This window comes from Annulohypoxylon maeteangense (genome assembly GCF_022496945.1).
Source record: "Annulohypoxylon maeteangense strain CBS 123835 unplaced genomic scaffold GGS22scaffold_5, whole genome shotgun sequence".
Lineage (NCBI taxonomy): Eukaryota > Fungi > Ascomycota > Sordariomycetes > Xylariales > Hypoxylaceae > Annulohypoxylon > Annulohypoxylon maeteangense.
This window is the reverse complement of record NW_025953252.1, coordinates 1,458,822-1,482,675: the sequence shown is the minus strand read 5'-3', so window position 1 is coordinate 1,482,675 and position 23,854 is coordinate 1,458,822. Positions and strand designations below refer to the sequence as shown.

The following is a 23,854-nucleotide window of genomic DNA, read 5'->3' as shown; positions in this document are numbered from 1 at the left end:
TGAAGCTTTAAAAGAACAGTGAAATTCCAATTAAAGATGAGGCAAGTCCGAGTCGGACGGAATGAAACCGGGAAACTCCAGATATATGTTCGGGGCTGAGACAGAAGTAATTATCGAATGAGACAGTGGCGACCCGAATCAGAAAATACTTCCAAGCTCCGGCTCCACCGAAGTCCAGATTCGTTACCCGCGCTACTACCTTTTGATAGCTAGACCGACCTTACGTCAGTCTAATCCACCACGTTGAGTCACTTGTGATAAGATTTTTTCCGTGACATACGATGGCTAGTTTATATTTTCGCTGTGGAACAGTCTCGGGTGAAGGTAGTCCGTCGCGTTGTTGACAAGCGGGACAAAATAAATATATTTGAAATTTGTCGTGTCCTCCAGGGCTTCTGAATCTCAATAGTTTGCGCCACCACCATCGCATTTCAGATAACCATATCCTGATCCTAGTAAAAGATCTGCATTATAACCATAGCTGCACCACTCTTCTAGGTAGTTCCGCAGCTGATTGTCTATATGGAGAATTATTAAGCAGCTAGACAGCTCCAAATGGCGCTGACTGACAATGCCGGCTAGGCGGGTCGAGCCGATGGGATTGGTGAGTTAGAGGGGAAAAAGTATTCAATCTTGACCCAGCGATCTAAAGCCAAGGGCCAAGGCCCCCTGGACAGATAAGATAAAACATCAAGAGTGGGGGTTGACTGTGACTGCTCCCCTTTTACAAAGCTTAATTGATGGAGGGATTGAGATAGGCTTGGAACCGGTCGAACTTAGAATCTAAGAACACTCATAATTCAGAGTTAAGCAAGGTCACGCGAAACGTCGCAATTGCTTAAATAAGCCTGGATTGTACTTGAATTATTATCTAGAATGTTACAACGCTAGTTTGAGGGGGAAACAAAGGAATCAACTCGAACAAATGCTCCAATGGTAGAGTGGGGCTTAATTAAGTAATAATATTTGGGGTAGGATTCACTAACTTACAGCGTACGAACACAACCTCATCATTTCACATAGCAGAACAATTATCACTTGTCTTGAAGATGGCATTCTTCCATGTAATACATACTAGGTACCTACCTACCTAGTTAAGTAAATATATGGTTGGTTAAGTCATCTATTCTATCTCCTGTCTCTTCCCTAAATCATATCTTCTCTAATACACCCTGAAGAAAAGGCTTTAGATCAGCTAGTTGATTAAGTGGCTTGCGGCGGGATTCGAAATTACTCGCATTATTTGTTCTGTGCATGGCCAAAGCACGACCACGAGTTCTAACCACTACGCGACCAATGAATCAAGAGAAGACATCAGAAATGACCCAACAGAATCTGAGGATACTTAAGCCAAAATGTGATTCATTGAGGTAAGAAATACCCAGTGCATTCTTCTATCTGACGCCAAAGCAATGATCTAGTATGCTCTACTCTATGTCAAGGATGCCAAAGATGCGACGCAGATCTAGGTGTCTATGCGAAAAGCCACCCACCCCCCTTACATCTATCGGCAGGTATATCCTCCATCGATCACTAAATCAGCACCGGTGGTATACGAGCTAGCATCGCTGATGAGGTACACATAGGCAGCCTTCAACTCCTTAGCCACGCCCGGTCGGCCCATGGGGACCAAGGTAGAATACCACAGCTCCTGAGTCTTTGGCTCGATGAAATCAGACAGACCGGTGTCGATGTACCCGGGGGAGATGGAGTTGACGCGGGCGAAGTCGCGCCACTCGTTAGCGAGGGACTTGGCCATGTGGATGCAGCCGGCCTTCGCGACGTTGTAAGAGGTCTGCTCCTGGGGGAAGTTGGCCACGTGACCGGACATCGAGGAGGTGATGACGAAAGTGCCGTGGCCCTGCTTCTTGAAGTGGGGACCGATGGCCTTGGCGCAGTAGGCGGTGCCGTTCAGGTCGATTGCCACAACCCTGTCCCATTCGTCCTTGGTGGCTTCGATGACGCCGCCGTCTGCCGTCGCGCCGGCGTTGGCGATGAACCCGTCGATGCGGCCGAAGTCCTTCAACACGTCGCTGACGAGCTTCTCGCACGCGCTGAATTCTCTTATGTCGCAGCTGTAGGCCTTGACTTTTACGCCGTAATCCTTAATTAATCCCGCGACGTTCTCCTCGGCCCCTTCCTTCCGTGTCAGGTATGTGATGGCTATGTCGGCGCCCATCTCAGCGCAACCCCGGGCAGCTTCGAGACCCATTCCTCGAGAACCGGAGGCACCGGTGACGATGACGACCTTGCCTTTTAGGCTGAAGAGGTCAAGTAGCCTGCTTTGTGTTGGTATTTGTTGAGGCATGATTGTGGCTTGATCGGCTTAGTCTCTTGAGTAGGTACTGTCTGATAGAGTATCACCAAGTATTGGAAATTGAAAAGACGCTGGGATACGAAGAGGGGGTATAAGACACTAAATCATAAAGACAATTAGAAGTTACATAGTCCATCCTAGAGCACCTTAACTCTCTATATATACCCAAGGTAGGAAGGTTCGAAAAAGTCTCCTGCTAATAGTTGCTGGGGATATGTGGGTACAAGTGGATATCGTTGAGATACTTTGGCGTGTCCGAGCAGCGGGTGATGTCACTGACGCGCTGGGGTGAATATGCGAACCACTAACGTTCAGCTGTCAGCGATATTTTGCCTTTTACATACACTAAGCTATGCAAGTAGGTCTCACCATGCTAGCCAGCAGATGATATTCCGACTCTATCCCGAGTCGTATTAGAAGAGCGGTCGGGGAACCTGGATGATCTGCCGGCCCATATCCGCCGGAGCATTTCTCCTCGAACTGGAAGCTGGAATTGAGAATCAATTTGCTGTGTACTAGGTACGTAATCTCAAGAAATGCCACCTGAGAAGTCGGTTATGAATTTGTTTCGTCGGAGGGTTGAGACTCCCGTTGCGATAGGACTTGCTTGAGCTCAAGAAGCTTCGAATGTAAAAAAGCACCTTAAGTGGTGGGGAGTTAGATAGTGGGTTGTTAGTGGGTAGATAGGCAATGCATCTGATGGTAACGTGGAGAATTCCCGGGGAGGGGGGATTAATCAATTATTATCCCATCACCCCGGATTGATAGGACCCACGATGGGGGAACGGTCGAAGGTTTACCAATCCAGGAACATCCATTTATTAATTCGACGTCTGGTTCCTGTTAATTCGCTAATAAGGTTATCAGTCACGAGCTTATTAAACTGGCAGGTTTTAGGGAACTTGACAGCTTTGGGAAATGCTGAGGTTAAACTCTAGCTCATAGGTACCTATGGAGTACCCCTCTCTTCGCTATGGATAAGACTCATACGTCATACTGCATGCATAGTGCTACACACTGCATAAGCGAATATGCTGGTACCTTAATAAAGGCGAACGCGGTAGGAGTGTCTAGGATGCTGCTAGTACGTATGATATCCCCTTATATTTCAAGTCGTCCTCTTTTGTATCTCTAACAATACAAGCCTCTTGCTAATTTGTACTTGCGCTATTGGTCGTAATAGCGTACCAGTATGATTTTCAACCAATCAGAAAGCGCACGCTCGAACCTCAGATCCACCACAATACTATTAAAATATTTAATAGGCACCTGCCTGGCTTCCCACTACGTACTCGGCAATGTACCCAGTAAGTTTCACAACAGGAATCCATCCTCATATGTCTACATTCAATACAAACTCGAATAGAAAATATATTATAGATCCGTTCCCACCCCGCAAGAACACTTTAAACCTGTTAGCTCCGAATATAACAAGTGTTTGTCCAAAAATTGTAACGATTTCTATGCCAGCAGCGCCTATGCACACAGACTTTAGCTGTGAGCTCCAGCTCATCCGGAATCCGAACCTCCTCGCAATTATCCGGAGTCTGCCGGCTACAATTGCTACGAAACCTTCTTGCGAAATTCTGTCGTATGACCTCTCTGAATCTGGCAGCGAGCTGGTTGACAGGATAGCATCGAACAAATTGGGCCGTAAAGGACATCTCAACGAGTGGCGTAAGAATAGCTGTTAGACATCGGTCTTCCTCCAGGTTAGTAGCTAAAGGTCTATGGGATCGGGATTCGGCCCGTTGAGTCCCCGTGAGGGTCCTGTTGGCCGCTAGTCCTAGGAGCAGGACAGACAAAGAGCTTCACCTGTATGTATACCGTGTTCTCCATAGCGAGAGTAGTTAGGAGCTCTTCGCGCAACAACGTCGTTGTTTCCTAGTCTTTTAGTTCCGCCTCGTGACAATAGCGACTGCCTTGATAGTCTTTTGCCAGTTCAATGCCGCTTGGTCATCGAGCAACAAGCCGGTGGAACGTCCGAAGCAGTGGTCACTTAACGTATCCGTTGTGAAGGCGAGATAGATTTTCCGCATCTCAGCGCTTCCTGTGGTACGAATCTGGTCATCGACATAGGCTAGCAGCAACTCGATGTTCTTGTATATGTTCGACTCGGATGCAGCACAAGCACCCTTGGAGAAGAGCGGGCTGATGGTTGCGCGTCTTCGTCGATGTGTATCATGAGCAAGAGTGCCAAAAGCTGCCAAGGAATCAGAATTTGGAGCGAATGAAGGATACCAGATGGTCAACCTACTTCCTTTGGGCGTACCAGTCATGTGTGCTGCAGGAGGATACTTGTCTCGAAAGCCCTAGACTGGTTTAGCCGAAGCTGCAGGTCGGGCTATATGGATTGATTCACATTTGCAGGACCACAGTACAATGTATCGACCCGAGCAGAATCTTCCACGTGAATTTCATTAGGGTTGATTCGGATTCCTGGTCCTGAGATTGATGTCAGCTTTTGCAGGTAGAATAGCACCAGCTAATGCCTACCGTACTGCCGATGCAACCTTTTCAGTTCATGGAAGAATTGTCCCCCGGGGCTAACTGCGAGATCACAGTACGCTTCATACCATGATGTAGCAGGAAATTTAGCTAAGGGGTGGAAATAGAGACGGTGTCACGAGGCGGAACCAAAAGACTGGGAAACAACGACGTTGTTGCGCGAAGAGCTCCTAACTACTCTCGCTATGGAGAACACGGTATACATACAGGTGAAGCTCTTTGTCTGTCCTGCTCCTAGGACTAGCGGCCAACAGGACCCTCACGGGGACTCAACGGGCCGAATCCCGATCCCATAGACCTCTAGCTACTGACCTGGAGGAAGACCGATGTCTGACAGGTAGATCAAAGGAGCCGACACTCAGACCTGAGCTCCTGTTTCGATAACAGATTTCACCACTTGATCTATCATTCTCGTCAGCTCTGCCGTATGGCTTAGCATAGGCGAGTGACCGGAGCTGATCTTCTGGATCTTAGATCCCGCCATCTCGCCAAATTTCTCCTGATACATTGGGGGCGCACCACGGTCGTTTTCGCAGACAACGTAAGTGGACTTGACAAAGCCAAAAGCGTCGTTGGTCATCTTGGTTTTCTGTGCTGCGTAAGACTGGTCGATGATCTTCGATTCCCACTCTTGTGCCTCGGCGTCAGGAAGGTCGTGGTAGAGTATGTTAGCCGCGTTCTTTATCGTATATCGGCCATCTGGCTTGACGTCATTGTTTGGGGATTCGCCAAACACTTCTAGCACCGACTGGCCCGTAGGGAGGATGAATGCAGCAAAGTAGAACAAGTGTACTGCAGGAGCCCTAATTAGCAATTCTTTCTTCTATTGACCTACAAGGAAGATGTATGGTTCCTCATAGAGTATATAGATGGCCTATAAACTTGTTGCTCTCGTCGTGGTGACCAGTGTTGGTACATAAGCAATGGGAGATATGCAGGCTAGGGATGCCTACCAACGCCGCCAGCAAGGCCAGCAGGTCGTCGTTCATCGAAAGACAGGTCTCTGGTCACGGCTTCGGTTCCCACGAGCCCGCCATACGAGTGCATCACAACAAACACCTTTTTCCCTTGTTCCACGAGGCGCTGGACCTCGGATCGAATGGCAAGTGCATCGTCAGTCAAAGATTTAGTGGAAAAGTCCGGCTGCTCCTGGTCAGTCAGACTTGGCAAGGGTGGGTGAATAACAGGATAGCCGAGAGCTCTGAGGGCATCGTCTAGTTTATAGTATGCGTCTGGCAGTTGAAAAGACCCCTGGACCATGACAATGGTAGGAGATTCCGTGGGTGAACCCATCTCGGGTCTTTTTCCAATCTTTTTCCAATTTACTAAGGTCGTTAAGGAAACGGGGGACGATGAGAGTATATGTACTAGGTAGTGGTGCATGAGAAGTTGAATCGATGGAAAACAGTTCAGTCACTTGGACGGCGTCAAGTAGTCTCGACCTTGGCTAGGTACCTAAGGTAGGGGACAAAGTAGTGAGCAAGGCTAGGCGGGGTAAAGGCGACCGTAACCTTGGAAGCAGAATCATAAGCTGGCTAGGGGAAGTTGTGTAACAAATATAACCAACACCAACATAGCGGTTACACGGGCAGTGAGGGCTCTTAAAACTCCACATACCCCTGAAATAGCACTTACGTAATCGGAGCCTGAATCTGGACCCATTTTAACTACAGTGAGCTACAGGGCTTGGGTGCGCTATAGCACACTATAGTTACAGCGGCCTAGGTTACATGTACCTCCTATCGTGGACCCGTAAAAAGAGGCTCAATATTTATTAAGGAAAGCCGCGCATAAATAGAATCCTATCCAGATTTATGATTTCTCCTATTAGTGGGCGAAACCATATAACAGTCGCAAAAATGGCCGACGATAGCAACCTCGGAGTCTACGTAATGACGCAGCCGGATGTTGATGTAAGGTTACATGATTATCCCTTAATTTATCGCCAAGAGATAGACACCAATTTGTGAATATCACATGTAGAGTGAGCAGGACAGGCTTGGTATGCCCTTCCGAGTCCAAGCTGCTGAAGAACTCAGCTCATTCTCTAGACCTCCAGCACCAGGTTTGGCTGTTAACCATGGACGGCCAATTACGCGGATCCCCTCTCTATAGCCAGACTAGTGCGGTATTGGATATCTGGACTGGCACTGGAGTATGGGCCATACCTATGTCTCGGGCTTGGCCGAGTGCAACCGTCGTCGCCACAGACCTTACTTCCCCCCAAAGGCCATGACGGCCAAAGTCTTGATCTTCCCAATCTGAATTCTAGAAGTGGCAAAAAAAACTAAGAACCTTTTCCCGTCTAATTACCCTCGTTAAACTCTGGTAGTGGCTTCCCGTTACTTAGCAACGTAACTTTCACAACATGAATCCTCCCTCCGATGTCCACATTCCGTACAACCGTTATTGTAAATATAAGATTGATTTGATCTCATACAGGAACACTCCAAATTGGTTAGCTCTAACTAAATAAAATTTAATGTTTTATAACTCACACACTGCCATCTCCAAGAACTGTCTGGTTTCCCCGTAGCCACATAGTCACTTCGGATGTGACTTATATGGATACCATCTCCTCCACTGCTAGCGCTATCGCGATTATTAGTTATCCCGGGGGCATTACTAATAGACGCTGTTTTATCCACGTTTAAGGCATGATCATCATCTTGCTCGCTTTGTCGTTTGCCTATGTCGTCGCCGGTAACAATGGGGTTGTTCACTTCCTTTGCAAGAACATTTGTAGATATAACGAATATTGCAAGTTGTTCTTGATGGGTAGCTACATGTCTTTTGAACCGCGACCTCGAGACAACTGTTTGACCATTAGTATGTGTCTGAGACTGGCTATTCTCGAGGCGTCTGGATATTATTTCCCTAGCCCATTCATCGCAGAACGGACAGTCTCTGGCATCGAGTTGAGTTGGCACCACTCGTCCTGCCTCAGCCAAAACCGGGATCTGCTCCGCCGTCAAAGTTCTGTGGGCACATTCAATGTGATATATCATAGTTGCTTTGGTGCCGCTATCTATTCCGCATAGGCCGCATACGTATCTTGATCGATGGACCTTTAATTCATGTTGAAACCATGCATTTCGATTCGCGAATAGTTCGTCTTCGCATTCCGGCCCTCCTATGGTACAAACGTATGCTTTAAGGTCACAATAAGCGTGGAGCCTACACTGTGTTAGTTACGAACAATAATTGACGATGTAGGTATGTATAATATACTTCCAAGCTTTGTCTCCCGAGAAAGACTGAAGAGTAAAGCATATAGGACATTCAAATGGCTCGGAGTCAGCTGATAATTCTCTTAGAGTTGGCAGTGTATAACTTTCAGCTGATTCAAACGTGGTCGATGCTGTAGTTAGCGATGATCTATCCTCGTCTTCTGTTGTATCCCATTCTGGATGGGTGAATTGAGCAGATCTAGACGGGTGTAGCGTGGTGGCTTCCCCCGACTGCTTTGTAGCTCTGTCATCTTCGATTTCTAGTCTTGCCTTGTGGTCGCGACAGTATTTTATGAACTTCCTCCTTTTTGCATTCGCATTTCCTATTCTTTCCACAAGAGTCTGTGTACTGGACTTGCATAGTTTGGGGTATGTATGTCTGGCATGAGTAGCGTCAAAGGAAGCCGGAAACAAACAGTTCATGCGTTGGAGAGCTTGCTCAAATCGATCCCTAGGACTAGTTTTTTCGATCAATTTACCAATTCTGATTAGAGATTGTATGTATTGTAATATAACCTCCACAATGGCATGTGCTTCATCTAGATCTGATGGCTCGGGAGAGGAGGGAATATCGAGATAATCGACACGTGTGTCGATGTACTGGATAACGGGATTTTGGAGCTCTCGATTAGGCTGTCTCCCCTTAAATATTGCTGCCACTAAATAGGCAAGTATTGATTAGTAGGTACCTAAGTAGGTAGTTATAATAGCACTAAGTAATTATATGCACCCTACAATCATTAATGGCCTCAAGTAGATCCTTGAGAACTTCGCATGTTTGCTCCCAGATTTCGGGTGCTATAGACAAGTGATGGTCTAAGGAAAGCATGCTCGTCGGTTCCTGAAGTGCTCCCGTATTCCCGGCCCAGAGCAAGAATCTATCCAACGCATCTTCAAGAATGTTAGGTTGTACTAGAAGTTTATTAGTTCTATCTCCTTCCAATCCTTCTTTCAGATCAGAGAGATCAGTTTTCACAAGTTGGCTCAAGTCAGAGATACTTCTATTCTGTGTAAAGTCATACATCTTCGAAAGGATTGAATCAGATGCTACATTTTATGCAAAAGAGGGGCTAGACAAAAGACGGAGCATGAGGAGAGTATCTAGATATCTCTCTCTGTATGTCCATAATGCTGAAGATGCGTGATTGGATATAATATATGCATCGTGACGTGTTATGAGACATAAACCCCTCACTTACCTGCCATGTACCTAATATTCATTCTCGGCTCTGGCATACTTTTGTTTTCTATCAATCCACACTAGATGTTATCGCTTAGTTGTTCCTAATTTCTTCCTAATTATATCAATTACCTGCTTAGTACATTCTACGGCATACCCTCATCGTGCAGCCATATCCAATGTCAGGTTTTGAGATTATCGGCGTTGTTTTGGCCGCCTTTCCATTAGCTCTTGAGGCTCTGAAGGGATATGATGAGGTTTCTAGGCGCTTCCATCTCTTCCATGAGATTAGACTCGAATACAGCAAGTGTAAATTTCATCTTTCGTTCGCCCAAGTGACCTTTAAGAGTCATCTTAGGCGACTCCTGCAACCTTTGATTGCGGATGAAGATAAGATGAACTATTTACTATCTAATCCAGGGGGCAGCTCTTGGGTCGACCAGGATATTGCGGACCTTTTGCAACTGCGACTAGGTGAAATGTCTGAACTTCTCATAATTTGTATTGAGGGAATCAACAACGTCATTCAAGAACTCAAACGCAAACTAGTGCCAAATTCTACGTTGCAGGACCACCTCGAAAACCCGGTAAGTGCCTATCAGCTAGCAACCCGAACATTTAGATGGACATTATTGATGATTGCGGACATTAGGAACCGCGAATTTCTGAGTCTTTCTCAAAAGATAACCTAATATACAGGTTCAAGTTTTGCATGGGTGAAGCCGCTCGAAATAGGCATTTCGAGGAGCTCGAACGATTCAATTCACAGCTTGAGAAGATACTAGATATGGTATATCATAAACCGCAATCTTTTCATACGACGATGCCGACTATCAACCCATCATCCTGTGTAGACTTATGTAACACCTGGATTCATGCCAATGCCTTATTCAAAGCTATGTCGTCTGCATGGAAGTGCTGCTGTACAGGTCAGCACCCGACGGAGTTATTACTCCAGCATAGAACTACTAATAAGAACGAATTCAACATGTTGTTTGTCCAAAAATCGGCATCGAATTGGCACATACAGAGCGCTTTGATAACAGAGGGTAATGATCCTCATTGCCGAAGGCCACCAGTAAGCATAAAGGCTACTGTTCTTCAATCGCATTGTCAAAAAACCACCCCAATAAGATCAGCACCAAAAAAAGGTGGCAAAATCAACAACCAAGTAGTTCCGGCAAGTCCAATGTTAGTCGGGATTTCCCTCATTAATGTTATTAAAGCTAACCCAATGCTAGGCCCGAGATAGAATGTGCATCCATTCCAATTGCTCCTCGGCTTGAACAAGAGATACCTTGTCTCTGCAGGTCTTTGACTTCAGACGATAATGGATGCTATGGTTATCTTACCGAGAAAGACTACAAATACTATGTATGCAGATTATCACGTCAGCAGAGCGAAAAGTTCAATAGTGTTACAATGGATCAGATCCTTCAAAGAGAGGTATTGTCACCGCCAAGTCGCCGAAAACGATATGCTCTCGCTCTCACTCTTGCTTCATCATTCATCCAACTGCTCGAAACTCCTTGGTTGCCTTATTCATGGAAAAAGTCAGACATCGTGTTCATAGGCGATGAGAAAACTTCCGATGTGTTGTTCTCAGGCCAACCATATTTGAAACACTCGTTTATAACTTCTTCCAGACTAAACAGTGACCAGCGACAGAAGCCACCAATGATCGACAATACTACCAATAAAAGAGAGAACACAGAGATTTTTGGACCCTTCGAGTTAATCGGCATCGTCTTGTTGGAACTATGCTTCGGTCAGTTGCTGGAAGAGCATTCCATTCGCAGGCAATGTCCTGCTGGAAATAATGAGTCGGAAAAGTTCATCTTTGACGTTGTCGCAGCTCGACGGTGGAATGAAAAAGTAAGCGACGAAGCAGGTTCTGAATTTGACAGAGCGATCAAGTGGTGTTTTGAGGGGTATCGTAACGCCGAACCTGAGAATTGGAGAAAGGAAATGTGGCGACATGTCGTCCGGCCCCTCGAGAATTGCCAAATGCATCTTTCAAGGTAATGATAACTGTTGAAATAGATGCAGGTTATGAGTATCATGTTGGTTGATTAGTTGGTTAAGTTGCTAATTAGTTCTAGGTAGTGGTTCGTAAATAGTACCTACCTACATATATACCCCTTGAGTACAGGGCGTAGATTCCCAGCCACTTAATATTCCAGCAGTAACGATATTGGAAGGATGATATTTTCATTAACAGCACTTTATTGAACAAATACCTATTTCCCCTATCATATTTTTAACTTGGCATAACCCATTCTGTCTTATCCCTTAGACCCTTCAAACACCTTCAAGGTCTATTAAGAATGGGTTACGAACTACCCAAACTATGGGCGATTAGTGACACCCACCCGGGCACTTATTATCTTATACGGAAAACGTACATCCAGTTCCAATTGCAGATTCCTGCGCTTGCGCTTGCGCACCCATGTGACACAATAGTTCGAGATATAGGTCGATTTCCCTCAAAAGGCGCTCTGTTCTGATGAGTCGATTGCGACGCCTATGGTTATTCTGCTGCCATTCCCTCCGTGTAAGCTCTCGCGTAGACATTAGTCCAACAGCGGATTCTTATCACTGATTCCCGGCTTCGATTGTCTATGCTAGCGCTTCGCTCATAGTCGAAGTAACGACGTATACGGTAAGTTTTATGTTTGATTTCATAGTTTGTGATGGTTATTGGTAATTAGTATCTGTGTAAATGGAAATATGGGTGGGGGCGTACCTCTTTAAACATCTTGTAGCTTGTGTTGCCTTTGTCTAGCACCCTTTGTAAGGATCATCTTCAATTTGCCCCTTAACGAAGGCTATATATAGAAACATTGCAAGCGAGTCTTTGTTTTTAGTAACATTGCTAAATTAATAATACAACCCAGTTATATTCCATACGTCTTATAGCATCTACACTTTCTCGATAAATAACGTAGGATTATCTTAGAGAAATCATGGTGCTATATCGACTGAAAGAGTCGACCCAAGTTTATAGTAAATACCTACACAGAGTAACAAAGTCGTTTGTCTCGTGAATAACATTATGGATGAAGAATGATGTAGCAACGGACGTAAGCCATCAACCAAACTCTCAAATTCAAATACGATCACATATTACGTTTATTAATAATGTTAACCTCTTAGTAGGCATGCAGTACAAACCTCCATCCATGAATAGGTACCTATTCTAAACTATCAGTTTTGTCAATAGTTTCCCCTGGTTTCCACCGGTGAACAACCGCATCCATATCTCAGGCTGCTCCTCAATCTTCGCCTCCACAACCGTCTCGCCCTCACCTAACTTTATCCTCCCGTCCGCAGCAGCTCCGATAAGCTCCTGCAGAATCGCGGGCGCCTTGTCCATATAATCCAGCATGATGAAGCCGCGGATAGTGATCCGGCAGGAGATAAGCTCGAACCAATTCTTCAACGACATCGATCCGCCCGAGTTGTATCCAGCCACCGCACCGCACACCGCAATTGTCCCGTGCTTCTTCACGCGAGTGAGCATGGCATCTAGCACATGGCCTCCCACATTGTCAAAGTAAACATCCACCTCATCCGGCGTCGCAGCCTTCAAATCCTCCACAAACGTCGGGCTCTTGTAGTTGATGCACGCGTGCGCGCCTAGCTGATCGCGCACCCACGCGCACTTCTCGTCGGACCCGGCGATTCCAATCACGCGCTTCGCACCGAGCAGCTTTACCGCGATCTGTACAGCCATGGATCCCGTGGCGCCTGCCGCCGCCGAAATCACAATCGTGTCTCCGGCCTTAGCACCTCCCGCGTAGACCAATCCGGTGTAAGCTGCTAGTCCGGATGCACCGAAAGCACCGAGGTAGTGCGTCAGGGGGAGACCGTTGGGGAGCGGGGTTAGTTGTTGAGAGGTTTCCCCCTCCAACACGACCAATTCACTCCATTGTCCCAGATGAAAGTCCAGGACGAGATCTCCGGCCTTGTGTTTCGGCGATTTCGACTCGAGGACCTCCGCGATGATGCCGGATCTCATAGGCGAGCCGAGGGGAACGGTAGGCACGTAGAAGCGCTCGGGCGCGACGGTGCTCTGAATGAAATTTCGCAGGCCGGTGTCGTTGGAGAAATATCGCACCTTAGCCAAGAGCTGGCCGTCCTTCAATGCCGGCAGCGTGACGGTCTCCAGTTTAAATGTCGCATCAGGTCCCGAGAGCACCGGAGCGGCGACAGGCTTCGATGCAAGGATCCACTGCTTGGTGGTGTAAGACGTTGATGAGGCCATTGTCGTTGATGTCAAGGGAGTTGCTAGGGGATAGATCTTGAATTCCCTTGCTCCCCCAAGTCTCGGTACTCCAGGTATATAACTTGAATCACAGGAGCTATAGAGATACTAGTATTAGCTATACCGATACTAGTTTATCCACACCCACACCGCAAGTGTGCGTGCCCACTTTAGGCGATAGCCCGCCCCGAAGGAGACTATCGCTTCGAAAGATTGGCTGAGAACGGATCTAAATATCTAGAATAAGACATAGGTCCGGCGCACCACGTGCAACAATATTCGTGCTATTTCGGTCCGACATTGACCGCCTCACATCATTCCCACGTTTCTAGTATTCTGTTCGTCTTGGAATCTTGAAACGATGGTGCGAAATATAACTAGTGACAGATAATCCATCTTTCCGAAAAGCGATGGATGGTTAGGCACAACTACTTCAACTAGTTTCTTCACCTAACCCAATAATCGCTTGCGTGATGCCTCTTTGGTCGTAGCGGATGCGACCATCGTGATCTATATTTCCTATCTAGGATCGATTCTACGATATCTCAAAGATATATAAATCCTTTGATATAAACTTCACAATGACTTCATGTGCGCTATCAGATATCTATCTAGGAGGAATTGCAAACGAGCTACACCGAGTTTCCACGATAAGGATCTATCTACTCCATCAATACACCGCACGATCACTAAAAGAGTACAAATGCCTACCTATCTAATAGTAGTACCGGAGTCAACACTCCTGACAGGAATTTAGGTGCGTGCAACGAAATCTTTGGTTGTCTAAGGTTCTTATTAGCAATCATATATGTCCTTCAAATTTGGATACGATGCGTTGGCAATAGTTACTACCTTCTAACTATCAATATCAAAAGAAAGGAGTCTCGGATATTACGGCTGCTATTGCCCACTATCACCCACACGAGCTGCCTCATTCTAGTAGATGAGACTTTATACATATGACAAAAGGAGTATGGGATTGCAGATCAAGAGGATTTGGTAGAAGTTTTGTCGGATCCTGACTCGGCCGTTAGAGATTGATGCTTTAGGAGAAGATCTATTGGTGGTCAATTATAAGACATCATGTCAAAAGGACTTAGCATACCTATAGATACAACAATTATGAGAACGTACCTAGGTAGGTAGGTTTCAGGCACCTCACAGAGCAACGTCGTTATTGCCACGTTGATTAAGTCCCGAGGTCCGCATCGTGACACATATATCCTACCCGAAGATAGCCACTTAAGGTTCAATATACTGTTAGGTCACTTGGCACACGTTATGAAGTCTGTGAAATTGATATAATCTTATATTTTTGCTCCAGTAATAAACACTCAAACTCTTATTACTACCTAGTAGTTACCGTGACTGTCATTGGACTATTATCAACTATGCATATTAACATAGGGGTTAGTAAGAAACCGTCTTGGTAACAAACGGAAACTTTCAAATCGTTATTGATTTGATTATGAAAGGAGAGTTAGACTTGAAAGAAATGATGAATTAAAAGCAAGAATTTTCCTGCCTACCTATACACGAAAGAACGAGCGAATGATACATCTAATAATCACTCTACGCGGGAATCGAATGTTAACTAGGTACATAGAAGAATACAGCAGCAAGCATAAAAATTGACAACGGGTCAAGGGTGACAACCGCCAGTATCATCTCATCATCTCCATGGGCTATCCACCTGGGCATGTCTAGAGACGTGAATTCCTATGTTTGTGATGCTATATACTTAAGAAAGCTTGTAGTGGTTCGATGGCGGAGTCCACCAACCACGTCGTGGTATCATCGGGCGCAACGATGGCACATAAAAGGAAAAATTTATATAATTCAATACTGAGTAACGCCGGAGATGTTCCATCCTCGTAATTTATCTTATCAATTTCACTACAAGCATAGAGTGAGGCGAATTTCTTAGCAGTTGCCCATGTCTTGTCATAAACGACAACTCAAGACTTTCTCTTGGGACAGCGGAAATGGTTCTCGACAATATTCTTGTATCGACTCATCCATTGGCGTTGTTTACAGCCCCTGCGTGGATATGTGCCTACTATATAGGGGTCATACAGGGTAGTCGGACCAGTTATTCCGGTGAAGTTGTCACTGGCGACGGAGAGCATTGAGCGCAATGACTTCGAGTGTCCTCAGGTGGAAACCAAGGAGTGAAAGAATTTACTTCATTTGGTGGAGAATACTCTAATGATAGCTCTCAGGGTCATGATCAGACAGACGACGTCTCGATTTTCTACGATAAACTCGAGTAGCGCAACCTCCTAAGCGAGCGAGATCGAGATCCTACACACAACAGGTGATATTATTGATATAAGTGCCTAGGTGCCTAGGTGTTTACGGTTTTTTCTATGGCAACCCGTGACCCATTGCTCATTCAACTTCTCAGCTCTAGAGCTAATCAACGACAATCTCAACAACGAAATCTAGAACATGGGACGATATTTTTTCATCAAATCGACCGTGTGGTAATGTTTTATTGTGACCAGCCGCGCCAGGGATTTCGTTTTGCGCATTCATCCAGAGAATGACTCCAGATTCCCACTAGAACTTCTGGGATCGAGATAGAGCTAGTGTGCAAGCGCATGTCTAATTATATGTACCTAAGATGAGGCAAGAATGAGTATCACGGAGTCGCCCAGGTCCATGCAAGCCCGCTAGCCATGTGGTTTTGGTGAGAATCGGGAGCTACAGTAGAATCCGAGTGACGGGAGCGGGACGGGATTAGTGTTAATTAAACGGCGCAACCCTTCCTAATGTCGGGTAGAAAGGAATGCGTTATTCGCTAACCTATTACATACTAATGGCTGTTCCATCCAGATAATAACGTGTACCCAAGCCGTCGCGGATCCACTAGTTTTCTTCGAAGCGGAGTCTGCGCTAATCGCAGTTTGGGTACCAATCCAGGAACTGGGGATCTCTCATTAGTCCGGCTCTAAGTACGGCAAATTCGTCCGTGACAGCAATAAGCTAGTGGCGACGATCATCACGGGCACTCCTATGGTCCCAAGCCTCTAAAGTGAATTGAGGCTTCGTTGAACCATGCTAGCACCAGAATTGATAGACCCATTCACTATTTACGAGATACTATCTAATAGCGCGGCGTCGTGCGATGTCACCTCTTGCTGCGAAATCTTAACTTGTAGGAGCTTAGAACGTTTCTTCACCCAGCAGAGCAGCGGTCGCTACTATTTTGCGGCCCGCTGTATCTAGCATAGCTTCATAGAAACCGTCGTAGAATAGTGGAGATAAACCTGGCTTGTTATTCTCCTAAGCTAGTTCTCCTTTTCTTAAGTCTAGACTCTAGACTCCAAGCACTGCTTTGCTGCAGCAGAGTTCACAACTGCCTTACACACCATGGCGAATTTGCCTAAGAGCTGATACTAAGCCTAGATAAGTTTACTCCGGTGACGGATTTTGAGGCTCCCAGTTCCCCGGAAACTCGCGTGCGTGACATCCAAGCACTAGCGTTCCATGGAATAGTCGGGTGGTGTCAACTCCCTTCCCCGTCCAAGTCGTAGACGCTGACCTAAGTATTCTTAGTTTATGGCGAACTAATATGTATCAATCTTAAGAAACACACTTTATCTCTAAGTTCGATGCTTGCGAAGCGGCAAAGCCAAGATCTTGCGAATACATCGCCAAAACATCTGCGGGTCAAGCCCTCAATATGACAACCATACAATCGCATGAATAGGTAGCGACTGTGCACGATACAGTGCACATACCAGACTTACCTAAGATTTACCAGGGAACACCCACCCGAAAAGGGAACGAACATGCTATATTTTCGATTGTTATGAGAATCCAGTGCAGTGGCAATGGATGGGAGCATAGATTTAATGTTACCCCCGGGACTTGAGAAATATCCCGGTTGGAAATCCTTGCCGTTGTCAGACCTTGTACTAGGGTATTCGCAAGTTTATTGGTAAGGTAGCATTCTTTTTAATGGAGTCTGAGCATTTCTGCCAGGCCTCGAATGACTTTTATAAAGAAAGATTCCTAGCCACTATTCGATGTTAAAAAATCAACCACTCTTTGGATTGTCGAAATTTCATCGGTCGACATGGCGGTTCCGGCATTATACATGCCCATCTTGGGCTTCGTGCGAGCAGAGCTCATCATCAATATCATCTTCGTCATTCTGGTGTTATGCACAATTACGCTAAGAGTGGTGGCGCGAGTTAACGGGCCGGGCCTGGGTTGGGACGATGGACTAATTCTATTTGCGACGGTTTGTTTTCACTCGGACCCACTATCGCCATGAAGCCGTATTTTAACAAATCGAGTAGCCTTTGGGAGTTGGCATGTTAATCTGCCAGGGCCTTTGTAAGTTTCTCTCAACTATCAGAAATTCAGGTAACAACACAGTCTAATTAATTATCTACAGTCGCTCCAGTAGGAAATGGCTATAATCTAATGGAACACCCTCAACGTAAGTGCAGAGCGACGCCATATCATAGCGCACGAGACCAGAATTCAGTGTTACCACTCGATTTCCAGTCGGAACCCGAGCTTCGAATATGCTTGGATCTTTGTCGAGTAAAAGCTAATTCGTGAACGATTAGTTGCGGCCAATATCCCCTTCATTCTCCAGGTATGAGTTATCTATCCAACTGCTCCCCCTTTCCCGAAGATTTACTTACATAATACAAGTTGACATTCTGTATGCAAATCATATATGTCACTCTCCTCTCAGCAGTCAAAGCGAGCATGCTTTGTTTCTTCTTGCGAGTTTTTGTCACTCCTTTTATGCAACGCGCTGCATGGATCTGCTTAGGGTTCTTGGCCGCGTGGATGGTATCTTACCTTGGTGCATGCATCTTCCTCTGCACTCCCATCTCAGGACAGTGGACAGGTATTGGTAAATGCGGCGCGTACATGCCGATGATTCAGTCTTTGATCACGACAAATGCAATTGGTGACATCATCATCATGGCTCTACCAATGAAGACTATCTGGTCCTTACAAACGCGGACAACTGATAAGATCGGTATCATGTCATGTTTCGCTCTAGGTATTGCGTAAGTAACCCATCTTCCAACTACACAGCGATATCTACTAACAGCATTACAAGATGTGTCATCTGTGCTATCTTCAGGTTGATCTATATCTCCACAGTCGACCTTACCACCAACATTACAGGAACGATGCCTACAACAGTATTCCTCTTTATCCTGGAGCCGAATCTTGCCATTCTCTGCGTCAGTATTCCCATGCTTCGACCTTTATACAGCAGGTACAGGGAGCGAACACGCGGTGCCTCCAAGTTAGAAGAAGACTTCTCGGAAAATCAAACGATTGGTGGATCAGGAGGACGGGGCAAGAGTTCAAACCAAAGAAGCAAGGGTGCGATCACTGGAAACGACACGTTGAACCTCACGACGTGGGAGATGGACGATTACAACCCGAAGGGCAATGAGATGAAATACGAATCGGCGATAACGACGACTGGCGATGAATCCGGGTCCGAGAAGAACTTGACCGCCCCATCTGAAGTTCCCGGACGCGCCATTGCAGTGGAAAAGCAATGGACGGTCACCCATAGTTAAAAATTGGACATATTACTGTTTTGAGCGCGCATAGCCTGTCTTCCAAAAAGTCCTTCTTTTCGATATGCTTACCTACCTATATCTAACTCGATTCTTTCTCCACGAGTTCTCTGCCTGTCAGACATGGTTGAAAACAAGCATCATGTAATTGATATACAGTTTCAATACCTCGGTTACCCGCCTCGGTTATCCCACTTAGCCGAACTTGTGACAATTCTTTTCGCCAGCGTAGCGCTGAAGTTGATATATTCAGTAGAGGTAGTCACCTACCAAAATTATTTCTATAGAAAGAACAAGATCTATGACTTAACAACTTACTAATCAATGATATTGTTTAAACTCAAGGGAAATTTATTTATTTTCGACTACAAGATAATTACGGCCAAAATGATTTCTAGTAACCTAGCAACTTGAAATACTGCTACCTGGTATTTGTGAAATTAATGCAGTACAAAATTAGCTGGATAGCCATGTCGAAAAAGGGGCTGAAACCCACATTTGATTGGCCCAGAACGGGCTGTGGAAACCCTTGCAAGCGCAGCGATATTGATTGGTTCAAAAGGTGGCACCTAGTACCCTTTAGTAACAAAATACATCCAATCAAACTGTTTTATTTCGCAAAAGGGTCAAGAGCTTCTAATTTTCAAACTGTGTGGAACTTGTAAATACCAGGAGGTAATATTGCTCATCATTCGATCAATGGTACCATGGGAATAACGAACCTGTTCGACCTTATCACGTTACCTAAGAGCGTTGTAGATATTATGTAAACAAAGAAGTTACAGCTTCATTCTCGTAGCCACGGTAAAACGCATCGAAGCGGAGTGGGATGAATAAATGGATGTAGGTAAGGAATTATTGGCTTACTTATCATTTATGTAATCACAATGTCCTTAATAAGCATCGTTCCCATGCAAGCTTCGTAAGGTTAGATCTTTTAGAGCCAACAGAACCAACAGAACCAACATATTGTTACGCAAGCACATGGATTTATCTAAGATCTAAATCGTGACATCTGCGTCAAAGAACCCCAAGCAGCTCTGCGCCGCTCGCTTACAGTATCCATAAGTTTATTTCAACTCCAGCTTCTGTGTGGAATGCGACTATAACTTATCTTGTTAAATGACTTGAGAGACTTCAACAGAGTGCCGGAATTGGGCTGGATGATTAGTTGTAATTGTGGGCTATTGGTATATTTGGGGATGAAGAATGATCATGAAAATGCTAATCATGATGACCTAGACACATTAGGCGCCTAAGAAGGTGCTGTGAGTGTATAAAGAATGACTACTATGTAAAAGACAACAATAAAAAAAAAACCGATTGCTGGATCTAATAAGAAAAATCACCATGATTTTTATAGCAATACATGGTAATAATGTCTCGGCCTTACGATGCGGCGACGAGACGGCCGAGAAGACGGGAGCGGGGCTGGTAGAGTTGGTAAGAACCAGCAACCCACTGGCCAGTGCCGAGTGATCTGGCGTTTCATTGCATGGTTCGCTGTGCAGAACTCGTATCCATGCAGGGGCTCCTTCTCGGCTCAAAACATATTCCAAGCTCCGAACCATTTCTAACATGGGAAAACTTGACTTCATTGATCATGAATATGAGTATCCGTATTTGAAATTTTATCTTGAATAAACGATTCGATTGAGAAAAAATGGGTTTGATTCGCAAAACTCTGGGCGCGACGCTGATGGTTGTAACCGGAGGTGCCAGTTATCTGCACGCGACAACCAATCTAACGACTCCACTATCAGCCGATGACGAGCTGTGGTCCAGCAAGAGCTTCAAAAAGTTCAATCGACATCGTAACCCGTCCATACAAGACATTTGCTGGAAAAGCCTACCTATATCAGATGTCCGACCGGAACTCCGCGACAATGAAGAGGCGCTGACAATTGAATTCTGTCGCGGCGCATGGGCTGGATACGGTAGGTCTCGCGATCAATAACCGAAACATACAGACAGGCAACCAGATTAATACCTAGCCTTCTTCAGCATATGCGCCTCAGCGCACCATCATGGCATACACCAACAAAGGGCCCAAGACGGAGAATCAACTATTTGACGAACAGCAATTGGCATCTTCCAAATACGAGCTAGGAACCCGATTCTCGGACCATTTCGAAGTGGTAGAAAGGACGCGCAACTCGGTAATGTTGAGAGGTGGCGGATCACCACTGGAACCCGGACCCCGCGAAGTAGACGGGCTGTTTGTCATAAACGCGAAGCTGAACAAACAAGCCGGCACGGTTGACGTTGGATTAAAGACAGTCTTCTTTAATAGCGCGGAGGCTACAGGGAAGAAGCCAGCTCCTTTCCTGGTTGAATTACTCCACCGATACTATGCTAGGGCGATGGTCGACGACGGCGCCCGACGATTGACGAGAAAAGGTCCGTGAACGTTTTCGGTACTTGTGGTGTATTATAACCATGAACCATGCCATATGCCCCCAATCTGGGAAATAAATGCGTTAGTTACCTAGTAGGTAAATGGGAGTTAAGGAGTTGCGTTGCTTTTTATCGATGCGAAATAATAAAAAAGCGCAAAGTCAAGATGATGAGTTTATTTCTTGAGTTATTCCATGAGTTATTTCATAAGTTATTTCATAAAGTTGTTGACCTGTGTTTATCAATGGTGACGTCATCCCGCATTTGTACGAACCACCGGACCATTTCTTCCAGCTGAAGAGGTACTTCGTACACGCTTCTAATGTAGGTACTCAAGTCTTTTACTCAAAAGTAACCTTTTACAATTTCTCCGTCCTTTATTCAATTCTCTCGTCTATATGTGCGCGTGGGAGAAGGGAGCATTTCATCATGGCTCGGCGCGATATATTGATCGCACGCTCCATAGTGTTTGCGATCCTAACGAGCAAGGACGACGTCAAGCCAACTCGTAATCCCTCGTGTCTGAAACGATTTCTTCGTTTCTTCTATATCTACTGGTTAACCTTTCGGCCGGTACAGCCGGATCTATTCAAGGCATTGCGTGGCGTCTGGCAGATCAAGGAGGAAGATTACAGGGATAGTTTCGATATCAGGAAACAAAAGCTGAGGGACAGAAAGGAGAAGAGAGCGCTAATCCCTATGGGTGATATGGGTTATAGCGGCTCTACATTCTACCATACTAGCGACAACTGCTTCCTGGTGAAGTCCATTCCCAGACCTTTCGAGCACAACTTCTTCAAGAGCGATATGCTATTACCATATGCCGACCACGTTCGCGCCAACCGTTCCAGTCTGTTAGTGCGTATCACCGACTTCCTGGAGAATACCCATCAGAGCATCGGTGTGATGTTAGGCGTTACGCCAAGCCACCATATCATAATGGAGAATATCCTCTACGGAAAACCTCAAGAAGCTCAAGGAAGTTCCAACCCAAAATGGGAATCGTGGGACCTCAAGCCCAGCTCGTATTTCTTTCCCGAGAGAGATATCGCTGGAGGTGCCCTAGCATCTGAGGCAACTAAATCGAAACTTGCCGATGAATTCAACGACCGAATTCTACTCTCGGAGGCTCAAGCTACCCAGTTCCAGCGTCAGCTTGAAAATGACACCCTGCTCCTTGCAAATTGCGATGCTGTCGACTATTCACTCTTCCTCGTCCGGATTTCCGCCGAAGACGCGTCGGAGGGCGGGTCCCAATCGCCGCTTGAGACGGGACAGATCGGTAACGAATCCATTCCTCCAGCTCAGGCCCCCTTCACGCCTCCTAACCCACCAACCTGGCGCACCGGGGTAGCGTCAAGCAACGGCAAAGAGGTATATAGAGCGGCGATACTGGATTTTTTCTGGGCCAAACACACAATTCATGCGAAGGCGATGACGGGGTTGGTCAGGAGCTATAATCTTATCGACGATCAAGGGCCTATGAGTATCACTGCCGACAGCAAGGAATATCGGGATCGGTTTCTGAACATGTGTATGGAGCTCGTCGAGGTACAGGAGTAAGGATCGGTAATTATGTCTATTTTACTTAAGTCAGCTGGTTGTAGTATTGGGCGTTCATGGAAAGGGGTATAGTCCCAAAGGTTATGGTGTCTTATTTTGTTGCTGTATGAGGTTACGAATTCTCAAGATACCCCCGAGCACTTTCATCAATGATTACCAAGTCCCTACCTACTGTACATTGAAACTGGGCTATTCGTGGCGGGTGCACTTCATCGTCTTCGTTTTATGTGGTAGGAAGGTAGGTAGATGAGGCGGGTGCTTTATACCCCCGTAACACTTTGTTCCTTCTATCCTTCCTGCATGAGTGCTAGGACCGGTCCCGTCTTTATTCGAAGTCGACCAGATATACGACATCTATAATAGAAGGCCAAACGAGAATACAAAAGCGGATCAAAGCGGATCTTCAGTATGCTTCTAGCAGTGCTCCCGCCACGTTTGGATTAATGGTAGTTTCCTAACCCACCCTGTCTTAAGACTGTCCATATCCAGCAGTGCTCCCGCTGCGTTTAATTCAATGGTAGTTTCCTAATCCACCTTGTCTAGGCAATGTCCGCTTCCATCGAAACCTGTCCACAGCAACGCATTTAACAATTAATCTACACAGATGCATGAACCTGACAAAAGCTTTCCACCAACAAGTACACATTTTCCCCATCTTAACTATTTAGCAAATTTTCATAAAACAAGAAGATCTCATACTAGATACACTCCATACCAGAGACAGCTTCTACTTTTATCTAGAGGCTGAGGGCTACTCTGGTAAGACATTTATTTTCCCTTCTCTTTTTACAACCACATTCATGAATAAGCCCCCAAAAGATT

General features: G+C 45.7%; 9 protein-coding genes across 9 annotated transcripts; 4 read left to right on the top strand and 5 right to left on the bottom strand.

Annotated features, from left to right (window-relative positions):
- Positions 1 to 1,299: 1,299 nt before the first annotated feature.
- On the bottom strand, positions 1,300 to 2,733 carry GGS22DRAFT_118796 (NAD(P)-binding protein). The gene is made up of 2 exons (XM_047958170.1): positions 2,687 to 2,733; positions 1,300 to 2,621 (listed from the first exon to the last, which is right to left on the bottom strand). Exon 2 carries the CDS (start codon positions 2,306 to 2,308, stop codon positions 1,505 to 1,507), a length of 804 nt encoding a protein of 267 aa, XP_047820713.1. The 5' UTR covers positions 2,309 to 2,621; positions 2,687 to 2,733; the 3' UTR covers positions 1,300 to 1,504.
- Positions 2,734 to 4,209: 1,476 nt separating this feature from the next.
- GGS22DRAFT_186953 (uncharacterized protein) lies at positions 4,210 to 4,596 on the bottom strand (the record flags this gene model as incomplete). Its single annotated transcript, XM_047964528.1, has 1 exon — positions 4,210 to 4,596. The coding sequence occupies one exon, from the start codon at positions 4,594 to 4,596 to the stop codon at positions 4,210 to 4,212; it is 387 nt and encodes a 128-aa protein (XP_047820712.1).
- A 587-nt stretch (positions 4,597 to 5,183) lies between these two features.
- On the bottom strand, positions 5,184 to 6,118 carry GGS22DRAFT_186952 (catalytic protein; the record flags this gene model as incomplete). Its single annotated transcript, XM_047964527.1, has 2 exons — positions 5,184 to 5,617; positions 5,779 to 6,118. The coding sequence occupies 2 exons, from the start codon at positions 6,116 to 6,118 to the stop codon at positions 5,184 to 5,186; spliced, it is 774 nt and encodes a 257-aa protein (XP_047820711.1).
- A 458-nt stretch (positions 6,119 to 6,576) lies between these two features.
- GGS22DRAFT_158908 (uncharacterized protein) lies at positions 6,577 to 9,093 on the bottom strand. The gene is made up of 4 exons (XM_047960711.1): positions 8,791 to 9,093; positions 8,057 to 8,714; positions 7,324 to 8,002; positions 6,577 to 7,272 (listed from the first exon to the last, which is right to left on the bottom strand). The coding sequence occupies exons 1-4, from the start codon at positions 9,077 to 9,079 to the stop codon at positions 7,168 to 7,170; spliced, it is 1,731 nt and encodes a 576-aa protein (XP_047820710.1). The 5' UTR covers positions 9,080 to 9,093; the 3' UTR covers positions 6,577 to 7,167.
- A 228-nt stretch (positions 9,094 to 9,321) lies between these two features.
- Positions 9,322 to 11,373, top strand: GGS22DRAFT_118772 (uncharacterized protein). Its single transcript, XM_047958169.1, has 3 exons — positions 9,322 to 9,822; positions 9,888 to 10,426; positions 10,477 to 11,373. The coding sequence occupies exons 1-3, from the start codon at positions 9,415 to 9,417 to the stop codon at positions 11,258 to 11,260; spliced, it is 1,731 nt and encodes a 576-aa protein (XP_047820709.1). The 5' UTR covers positions 9,322 to 9,414; the 3' UTR covers positions 11,261 to 11,373.
- A 1,061-nt stretch (positions 11,374 to 12,434) lies between these two features.
- On the bottom strand, positions 12,435 to 13,685 carry GGS22DRAFT_199185 (NAD(P)-binding protein; the record flags this gene model as incomplete). The annotated part of the gene is made up of 1 exon (XM_047966255.1): positions 12,435 to 13,685. The coding sequence occupies exon 1, from the start codon at positions 13,500 to 13,502 to the stop codon at positions 12,435 to 12,437; it is 1,068 nt and encodes a 355-aa protein (XP_047820708.1). The 5' UTR covers positions 13,503 to 13,685.
- A 3,901-nt stretch (positions 13,686 to 17,586) lies between these two features.
- GGS22DRAFT_186948 (uncharacterized protein) lies at positions 17,587 to 19,072 on the top strand (the record flags this gene model as incomplete). The annotated part of the gene is made up of 6 exons (XM_047964526.1): positions 17,587 to 17,754; positions 17,813 to 17,849; positions 17,911 to 17,955; positions 18,089 to 18,117; positions 18,177 to 18,544; positions 18,598 to 19,072. 6 exons carry the CDS (start codon positions 17,587 to 17,589, stop codon positions 19,070 to 19,072), a joined length of 1,122 nt encoding a protein of 373 aa, XP_047820707.1.
- Positions 19,073 to 20,595: 1,523 nt separating this feature from the next.
- GGS22DRAFT_158902 (uncharacterized protein) lies at positions 20,596 to 21,638 on the top strand. The gene is made up of 2 exons (XM_047960710.1): positions 20,596 to 21,009; positions 21,077 to 21,638. Exons 1-2 carry the CDS (start codon positions 20,736 to 20,738, stop codon positions 21,478 to 21,480), a joined length of 678 nt encoding a protein of 225 aa, XP_047820706.1. The 5' UTR covers positions 20,596 to 20,735; the 3' UTR covers positions 21,481 to 21,638.
- Positions 21,639 to 21,711: 73 nt separating this feature from the next.
- Positions 21,712 to 23,301, top strand: GGS22DRAFT_158899 (SAICAR synthase-like protein). Its single transcript, XM_047960709.1, has one exon. It carries the CDS (start codon positions 21,899 to 21,901, stop codon positions 23,030 to 23,032), a length of 1,134 nt encoding a protein of 377 aa, XP_047820705.1. The 5' UTR covers positions 21,712 to 21,898; the 3' UTR covers positions 23,033 to 23,301.
- The last annotated feature ends 553 nt before the right edge of the window (positions 23,302 to 23,854 follow it).

Excerpts from the sequence above, each read along its gene's own strand:
- GGS22DRAFT_118796 (XM_047958170.1), bottom strand. The coding sequence starts at position 2,308 with ATGCCTCAACAAATACCAACACAAAGCAGGCTACTTGACCTCTTCAGC.
- GGS22DRAFT_158908 (XM_047960711.1), bottom strand. The coding sequence starts at position 9,079 with ATGTATGACTTTACACAGAATAGAAGTATCTCTGACTTGAGCCAACTT. Across the intron at positions 8,715-8,790 it reads ACTTGAGGCCATTAATGATT|TGGCAGCAATATTTAAGGGG; the intron begins GTAGGGTGCATA and ends TTGCCTATTTAG. Across the intron at positions 7,273-7,323 it reads GTTCTTGGAGATGGCAGTGT|TGTTCCTGTATGAGATCAAA; the intron begins GTGAGTTATAAA and ends ACCAATTTGGAG.
- GGS22DRAFT_118772 (XM_047958169.1), top strand. The coding sequence starts at position 9,415 with ATGTCAGGTTTTGAGATTATCGGCGTTGTTTTGGCCGCCTTTCCATTA. Across the intron at positions 9,823-9,887 it reads AGGACCACCTCGAAAACCCG|GAACCGCGAATTTCTGAGTC; the intron begins GTAAGTGCCTAT and ends TGCGGACATTAG. Across the intron at positions 10,427-10,476 it reads GTAGTTCCGGCAAGTCCAAT|GCCCGAGATAGAATGTGCAT; the intron begins GTTAGTCGGGAT and ends ACCCAATGCTAG.
- GGS22DRAFT_158902 (XM_047960710.1), top strand. The coding sequence starts at position 20,736 with ATGGGTTTGATTCGCAAAACTCTGGGCGCGACGCTGATGGTTGTAACC. Across the intron at positions 21,010-21,076 it reads CGGCGCATGGGCTGGATACG|CATATGCGCCTCAGCGCACC; the intron begins GTAGGTCTCGCG and ends AGCCTTCTTCAG.
- GGS22DRAFT_158899 (XM_047960709.1), top strand. The coding sequence starts at position 21,899 with ATGGCTCGGCGCGATATATTGATCGCACGCTCCATAGTGTTTGCGATC.